We start from the raw sequence: 9187 nt of genomic DNA on the forward strand, positions 1-9187 counted from the left end.
CGGAAGAGCTACCCACAATGCAACGCTTCAGAAATCGACGTTAGCCTCAGACCATGGACGCACAACGCCGAATTACTGTGCCTAGTGTGGCCGCATGAAATCGAATTTATAATATCAGTTTTATAAAACCGATTTTAGCTAATTCGATATTATCCCGTAGTGTAGACGTGGCCTTAAATGTGTATAGATATAGTGTATCCTTCCGGTTAGCAAAAAAGAATTCCAAATTCAGTGTAAAAATTCTGTGCAGTTGCAAACCAATGTGCTGATTCTCAGGTGGTAACCATTAAACCCTCTCTCTAGGAAAATAGCTAAGTAGTACAAATGCGGAAAAATTTTAAAATCAGTTATTTAAATCATTTTGCTTTAAATGAATGCTCCATCAGTAAATAAAATGCCTTAGACCAACGTCTCACCATGTTCATAGAGCACAGATTTCATACTGACTGATCTTAAACATGAGCTAAACAGAGAAAGCTTATAGGAACACCACTGGAAGTGAAACACTACGCCGGTCTTCATAGAAGGAGAGGAATTTGATCCCTGCTTACTTTGAAATAAGTCTGAAGTATGTGTAAAACTGGGAGTTCCTCATTGACTGAATGCTGCTTACTTCCCAAGGAAACTCAATTAAAAAGGTACATTTAATAGATGGGCTCACCTTTGCAATTCATTGACACTTAGCACTAGATCTCCGTAGACTAATCTGGCCCCTAAAAAAGGTGCATTAGCAGGCGACATCCATCCAACAGAGGGCAGCAGTGTACACACACCAGAGCCACAACATGATAGTGCCAATAAACGTCTTCCACAAGCTTGGGGTTCCCCACTCAGCTGATTCATGCTCTAAGAGCTGTGACCAGACCCTCAGAGCTGCGGCTTTCCTGCCAGCTCTAATCCCAAAGGTCATGGGAACCTGCTTTCTAAAATGTCACGTCTCACTCAATGCCTCACTGGTTCCCTTAGGACATGGCCTTCCCCAACTTCTAGGAAGGGTGGAGTGAGTGTGAGCCAGGGAGAAAGAGCAAATATGCCGGAATGGAAGCACGCTCCCAGAAACACTTCCCTTCAGGAGACACAGCTTTCCAGGGTCACTTATCCTGGAACAGGCAGGTCGTGCTGGACCCTGCTCGGATGGCAAAGCCGACAGACAGGTGTTGAAGGATCCCAGATGGAACTATCCCTGATGGGTACAAGGGAGACCTCTTGCCAGTTTTGTTATGCCCTCATGTTTTAGCCAGTCCAGAAGGTTCAGTGCTGTGCTCAAGGGTTTTTCTCTGAAGTTGGCTACAGCATGCGGCAGGCCTACAAATGCTAAGACATCACCCAGGCCACATGCCTAAAATGATGTTTGTTTGTTTTGAGAATCCACCTCCACCAGGGTCAGGAGATAACTAAGAATCTGGCCAAAAAGGGATCAGAGGCAGCCCTGCACCTGCTGGCTAAGAAAAGACTGCCCAAGGAACAAGGATTACATGTATTTCACCGGCTTGCCCATGACACCACGAGGGATGGGGTGAAAGGGTTCCCATGAGAAGGCACAAGCACAAGGCACTAAAATGGCACCAACAGTCCATCTACCGCTTCCCTAGTGTTGCTGCTAACAGAGAGAGAACCAACCCGTCAGTTTCTGTTGGTGGCTCTGAGTGCGCAGACGCGAGCAAGGTGATAGGATCTCACCTCTCTGAGCTGCTTCTTACACCAAAAGCAGGAAAAGCTACTTACCAACTTTGGCAAAGGCCTCTCTCAGTTCTTCCAGCTCATCTTTGGAGATCTGCATGGTGCTGGCCATCTCACGAACTTAGTAAGTACCTGCAGGGAAAGAGGAGAGTTCATGAAACAAAAAAGTTTTGTTCACGTGCATTTGCTTTCGCAGTTATGCTACGAAAGACTCTGCAAGCAGATAAAGGCAAGGGCAATTCTTCCGAACACTTATCCCAGGAGGTCTTGTAGTTGAATTTCTCTAGGTAGCAAAATAAACAGCTGTTGAATATAGATGGAAAGGAATGCCCAGCTCTGCCAGCCTTGTTAATATTTATCCATCTGTGTCTTCGTTTTATGAGCAGCCCACACTGCAACTGCTCTTCGTGTTCCATTGAAGCATCTGTCACAGCTGTGTGCAGTAGTCAGAGCTGCTTGAAAAACGTAAAGCTAGTTGCATGAAAAATCTCAAATCACTCAAAACTAGAACAACCTTCGTTCCTCCCCTGTCCCCAATGCAATTTCAGAATATTATTTTCTTCCATGTTTATCTAAACAACTACATTGCTATCAAAATTTTTCATTTATCAAAACCTAGTTTTTGGCAAAACAAAAGATTCAAAAATATTTGGAAAGAAGTTCCCAGAAAAGGCCCCAAATTCTTTCACAAAAACCCAAACCGGCACAAACAAAAACTGTTTCCAAAAACAGGCCATTTTTAATTTGTAAAACTGGTTTGAAAAGCAGCAATTGTCTTTAGCCATCAGCATCCTGAGAAGGAATGGATGAGCCAGGGGCTTATTTCCAGTGACACAGGTCTCCAGGCAGCAAGGTTCTGCAAGGCATAGGACGGGGCGAGCACACAGAGGGACGAGGGGCTCTATGCCATGCTTAACGCAAGAGCGTATGGAAACTAAGTGTTATTTTGTTCAAACTAATAACAGTTCCTCTGCCCTGGGTGCACTTCAGATGCACAGAGTTGAGCAGTGCCTTTCTGTGGGCTGCAGCTGACCCCCGCATGGAGGCATTTTTGGAGGAACCCACAAGAATGGGGCAAGCAATGGGAGTCCTGGGCACAGCACACATAGGCTATGCACACACTGCAACTAAACACCTGCGGCCAGTCCAGCTTGGGCTATGGGGCAATGAAAGAGACCCATGAGCCAGGCTAGCCACGGGTGTTAACTTGCACTGTAGATATACCCCCTTTCCTCCGGCTCATCCCCTCCTTGGAGGGAAGCAGCAGGGCCCATGCACCATCATTCTTTGGGGCAAGCCAAATTCTCTTTCCCCGCAGGCCACTACACCTACCCTCAGTAGGGCTGGCATCTGATCTGCAGAAGGAAAAACTCTGCCTTCACGCTGGTGGGGGGGCCCCTGTTGCCACCAACAGCAGAGTCATGAGGGGGTGACAGCAGGGAGGGCATCCAACACACCAGGGTCCTCTCTGCTGGGCGGTGCTGGCAGGAGGTATCAGCACCCACACCTCGCTGAGGTATGGGGTATGGCCATGTGTCAGAGCTGCTGGCAGGCTGTGCGGCTCCTTTACACTGGTTAAATATTTACAAGGGTTAGATAGATTTAATTTTAGGAGAGCCAAGGTTCTGTGGTTTATCACTGCCTCAGGGGCTGGCGGCCTAGGCACAACTTGACAGAACCTCTGCCTGCCTTAATCCTGCCCCAGCCGGACACAACAGACTAACACAGGCCCCATGTTCACGTGGACTTGGGGACATGACAAGGCAGCTTTGAATGGGATCAGCTGGAGAGATCAAATCAGAACCGTTTCTTCCCCATGTAGTGGAACAGCCCCCGTGAGCTGGGAGAGGGGAAGGGAGCTCATCAATCTACATTTTGTGGGCTGGCACGAGGAATGTTGTGCTCCGCTTTAGCGCCATTTGACCCGAGGAGCCTGCGCATGCACTCTGATCTGCAAGCCGCATTTATTTTCCAGAGTTGCTCCAAACCGTGGCTCATTGGGATTCTAAAGTTTGGAATATGTGTTTGCCTGGGGTTGTAGATATGAAGTTTTACCTTGTTAAACTATTTATTGTCTCCAAACCACACAGTGTAACAAAGCAAGAAAGGTTGGGCAGAGGCAGACTGATGGGAAAGCAAAGCAGACAGGAGCTAATACCCATTGCCTTATTGCAACATGCTTTGCAGGGGGGCAACTTGTTAATTCACTGGCTTTCAGCAGATGGAAGTTGAAGATGGAATTTTATTTACACTCATTTATAAAAAAAACCAAATAATATTGCAGTCACAGGCCAGCTGACAATCCCTTAACTATGGCAGCACTAGACCCTTATCCTGACGGCACTTCCAGCAACGGCAGCACTCAGTGAGGTCGGGAATTGGACTATAGGACATAGGGGGAAAGTACAGCACACTGACAGGAAAAATGCCATGGCAAGATGTCATCCAGACTTCAGCAAGCTCTAATATCAAAGCCAAACAGGCAGCAAAGACTGATGGCGTGTGACTATCCAGTTCAAGGCACGTAAACTGTGTGAAACCCATTCATCCGCGGCTCTCTGGCTGCCCAGTCTGTACACATCAGACTGAGATTTCATTTGGTTATTGAACTTTTACTTGAGCTTTCCCACAGACTGGAAGTTGTTTCAGGGTAAACCCAAGGTGTTTACCTGCTGGTGTTTACCTGTGCTGTGGTTAAGTGAGGTTTGCCTCCAGTTGATTTGAAGCATAAATTTAATAGATTCCTGGATGTGCTGATTACACATGTAGCTGAAATTCTATAAACACCACAACAAGGTCATTCAGCCGGTGAGCACAGCCAGGGAAGCCGTATGTTTGACCTGCCACACTGCTCATTAAAGAACAGGACCCTCAGCAGAAAGTGAATCTTCAGCGTGAGGGAGCACACACAGAGTTCTTTCAGAAGTGAGAATGCCAGAAACTCTAATATGGTGCAGATTTACTGCTTGAAAAAACTTCAGGTTTTATTCTGCACATACAGAAGTTTTCTTGTAACTTACTGCAGGTTTAGGAGACTTCCTACATTGAATTACCAACCTTCACTTTTCCTTCTCATTCCCCGAATCCTTTTATTGGTACAGCTCTGCTGCTGTAAGGTTCTGCTAAGGTTTTCCTTACAAACTCTCCCAAGGGCTTTTTAATGTAACCACATTAGTATTCCAAAATAATGTCAACAACTTAAATCAATGAAAATGTCCTAGCTACTGTTACAGTGATCTTAGGGGTGGCATATAAGTGACAGCTACTTAGCTGAGTCAGTTTACTTTGTGCATATGCAATACTGGAGATATGCAGTGCCACTGATGCTTTAGGAGAAACAGTCATTTCTGTGGGTCTTATGACAACAGGGGAGGAAGAAAACTACACGAAAATTGAGAAACAAACAGGTTGTTCTTCATACATGTGCTGACAAGTGGGAATGTTGAAGGAGTCGAGGGAGTGTTTAGGTACTTGAGAGGGGAATGGGAGGGAAATCTGAACCAAAGAATTAAGCTGCAAATACTTGGTCTTGTTACAATAGTGTTGAATAAAACCTCTGCTGAAATCTTGATTGTTTGTACAGCTTTAATGCTCAGGATGGCACCTATAAAAAACTGACTACATCTGAAGCAATTAGTTGTCCGTCAACAAAGACAGCTTTTGAAAGTTAAGCATTAAGTGCTACACCCACCTCTGAGCTTCCTTGTCAAGTTAAAATCTCTATCTTGATTGCAAGCTGACAACATCCCTGCAAATTCCAGTCAGATTGCACCAAACTTGTTTTTAGATGTCATTTGACTGGACATGTATTTGAAGCTATTTTTACCTACTCTACCAAACCACAGCCCCACGAATTCTGCAGGAACCCTCCCTTTGGATGGGTGTGGCTTTGCAAGGCTCTCATCTGGGTGTAATTCAGCCCACATTTAGTGAGCCAGAAGTCACCAGTATATTTGCTTTGAAGGCAGAGGGATGGGGAAGACTGCTGTACCCTCTTTGCATTAGGTCAGCAGAATGTCCGCTGCTCTCGGGGCTCGGTCATCAGCGCTTGCCTTGCATTCTCAGTGACACTATCTAAACAGAATACGAGTTGCCCGTGACACTGGTGCTGTGGAATTACAGAATACAGTGGGCTCCCTTCCAAGCAGGCACCAACTGGACAGAGTCCCCTGGACCTCGCACCCTCACCCGCGGTTCTGGTGCATTCTGCCTCAGGGGATGAGAGAGAAGAGCTGTCCCGCAGGCACCAGACAAAGCCCAGGACAAAGAAGGGGTATGCTATTTTTCCTGAGACTTCAGACGTAGCCAGATAAAGGCCAGACATCGAAAAAGCAAACCACCAGTTGGTAAGTTTTACAGCGGCCCTGGGACTGACCACTACACTTGAAATGCCAGCTCCTTAGACCGCCAAGTGAGGGAGCATCGAAAGCACACTGGAAGAGGACACAGTTTGGGCTTGGCCACGCATCTGCTTGAAGGATCAAACGTTCAGTGTTTGAAGCTGTGCCTACACTGCCCAAAGGGCGCGTTTGACAGGGGGGTAAACTAATGCTTGACGGCGCCTCGTCTGCACGAGGATTTAAGAGAGAACTGGCATTTTGACCATGAGATAGCCAGGAGAGGTCTTCTGCTGGCAAAGCTACAGTGCTGACCTCACAGTAGGAGGTGAAAGAGCTCCATTAAGGCTGTGCAGCAGGACAGGTAATGCACATTAGTTACCCTGCTTTATACCCACTCCTCACCCCCCAGCCAAGGCAGCAAAGACACAGATGGAAAGCTCTGCTAACCAGAGTTAGAGCAGAGCTGGCTGTCTAATCTGATCCAGCGAGTGCTTGAGCACAGCTGACACAGCAGTTGGCATGAGCACGAGGCAACAAGGAAGCCTTTATGTGAGACCGCCCCACAAATCAGAGAGTTAAGGTCTCGCTTGTATGTGGGCTTTTCATCCATACAGCGCAAGGCAAGTTCCCAGTGAGGCCCCATCCACACTTTAATGGCAGGGAAACTGAGGCACAGTGGTGACCTGCCTACTGGCACAAAGCCAGTCACAGACTTAGGGATAAAACGCAGCAGAGGTGGGACTAAAACCAAGCTCCTCCAGAGTCCCAGTACAGTGCCCTGTCTGCTGGGGCAGTCCACCCTCCCATTCCCGCCCCCACACACTTTAGCCTTCTCTTTCCCTGGATGCCAAGCTAGTCTTACCTACCAAGTGATATTTCTGTTGGGATCAATGTCCCAGCCAAGGCTGTGTAGGAGCAGATTGTGGCCAGATGGAGTCTTGTGCTGTAGAGCGGTTTCAGACTCTGCAAATGGAAAAATATAGGATTCAGTTAGTGAAACCTCATCTACGTCATTAGCACAATCGTCCCCAACTGGAGCAAGCAAACAGAACTACTCCGGCCTAAGCAGCACACCCCAGCTGGAAGCGGAAGGCCTGGAGAGCGTACGCTTTTCTACTGCACATTCGTGCAGAGGCAACGGAATACAAGCAAGGAGTTGGTAGACCAGTATCTCCTACCGCTGCTCCATTATGACTTTGCTGAGAAGAGTGGCTTTTAGTTTGAGTTTCTGTCCTGTATCATCAAGTCATGCCCCAGATGTGCGCTGGGTCAACATTCTGCGTCAAACAGACATTGTACAATTTCTAAACGCACCAGACACTGAGCCAGGGAGTTATGGCATTAGCCACGCAGGTTCAAGGGTACCCCAAGCTTTGTATTAACAGCTTTTAAACACCTGGCCTGGTCCCGAACAGCTATTTAACACCCTTGCTGCTCCAATGAACACCCCGTCAAAGCCCTGCTCTTAACCGTAGCTAGCTGGAGCCCTGGGAAATAAGCCCTCAGCCAAACTCAGGTTGACCCTCTGAAGCCAGGTCAGTCTGACTGGTTTGATTAGACAGGCTACGCTTGCTCAGAAGCCCCCTCCTCACACCCCAAAGCTCACCCCTTTCCCCTCACATGCTGCCTGAGCTTGCCAGCTTGCCTGCTACGCTTCCCAGCTGTTCGAGGGAGAGCGACCCGGCACTCTCCTGGCTAGCACCTGCAGGGGATCAGAAAGTTAAGCCTGCTCTTCCTTCCAGCCACGTCCCAGTCAGAATCTTCCCTGGAGTGGGGGGGATAGGCTGTGGGGCCATCCCTCCATGCAGCAACCCCACAGCCAGGACCCAGGGGCCCTTTGTCTCAGGCTCTGGGTTAGGAGGAGTCTTTTAAAAGGACAGTGGCTACTGCGTACAGGCAGGAGCGGCACCAAGGCAGGCCTGCCTGACCTTGTGGAGTGGGAACGACAGATCTACCTGGCCGCTGCCCCCACTTTCCCTGAAGGTTCAGAATCAGGTTTATGAAGGCAGGGAGTGTGAGGGGGAGAATGGGACCCTAGTTCTCTCTGGAGGGGGTGGGAAGAGAGATATCTGTGCGCAGGGCGGGTTTAAGCCATCACCGTTACAATGCAAAGACGGCACCAGGCACAGCAAGTGTGAGAGAGCTGGGGCGGGCTGGGCTGGAGCTTGGCAATGGGGCCCATTGTCCTCCTGGAGGATGGTGATTCATTAAAAGCCACAGAGGAGAGATCAGTTCACATTTGCACAGCTCTACTAGCACTAGCACGATTCACCAGCGATTAGCCAGCGCCTTGCACTGAGCACACAGGATACAAAACAACACACACCAAAGTGTTATGGCTGCGACTTAATCTAGAAAGTAGGAATCTTCCACCAAGCTAGAGGAACCTATGGCCAAACAGTTCCCCAACAGTACAAGCCACTCCCAGGGACGGCTGGAAGTGCCAGGAAGCATTATGCCACTAGCCTCATGAAAATGTGCACGCCCCGTTTAAAAACAAACGGCTCAGCTTTGGCCGTGCCTGGATCCATGGCACAGCAGGATTTAGAAATGCCTGCTAACCGTTTTGGGCTAAGGCAAGGAGCTAATATCAGAAGTTTAAAAGTTCTGCAATGATAAAATTTCTCCAAACACTGTAACATTAGAGATGCTACTACAAGGTAACAGGAAGCCAGTATTTACTTGTTTACTCCAGTAAGCAGACATGGAGACAGATTTTAAAGCGTAAACAAGCAGTAAGGAAGGAACATACACCTTCCTCCACCGCACAATGAGATTCATCTAGGAGCAAAGACTCCCTGGGAAGAGAACTGCGGATTGCGAATGAGACTTGGGATGTTGAGCTGTCTGTAGGTGTCCCCAAAACAACCAAAATTAGAAGGCAAATAAACCCACCGTATTGTAAGCTCAGGCCCCTTCACCCTGAAGGGACGATTGCGTGGACAGCATGGACAGCCCTTTCCGGTTTTGTAACCCAGGGACGCCATGGTGTGCTATACGGTGCACTCTGGGGCGGCAGCGTCTCCCCCTTTGCCTTTTCACTCAGGCTTGACTTCAGTAAAAGCCGCCGTTAATTTGCTAGGAGTTCCCACTGTTCATTCCTTGTGGAAAGCCTTCCCCTCAGCTCCCAGCCTTAGCCATCACATCTCCCCCCCCCCCCCCCCCCC

General features: G+C 48.4%; 1 protein-coding gene across 3 annotated transcripts in view; it reads right to left on the reverse strand.

Moving 5' to 3' along the window:
* Positions 1-9187, reverse strand: part of PLS3 (plastin 3) — a 55909-nt gene that overhangs the window by 35725 nt on the left and 10997 nt on the right. For 2 of the 3 annotated variants that reach the window (XM_032776455.2, XM_075068911.1), the window contains exons 2-3: positions 6887-6983; positions 1726-1812 (exon numbers count right to left, since the gene is read on the reverse strand). In XM_032776455.2, coding sequence (XP_032632346.1) covers positions 1726-1792 — 67 coding nt within the window. In that variant the 5' untranslated portion in view covers positions 1793-1812; positions 6887-6983. The remainder of the gene's footprint in view (positions 1-1725; positions 1813-6886; positions 6984-9187) is intronic. The other variant, XM_075068912.1, reaches the window with a different exon arrangement.

Source organism: Chelonoidis abingdonii, chromosome 8, assembly GCF_003597395.2.
Source record: "Chelonoidis abingdonii isolate Lonesome George chromosome 8, CheloAbing_2.0, whole genome shotgun sequence".
NCBI lineage: Eukaryota > Metazoa > Chordata > Testudines > Testudinidae > Chelonoidis > Chelonoidis abingdonii.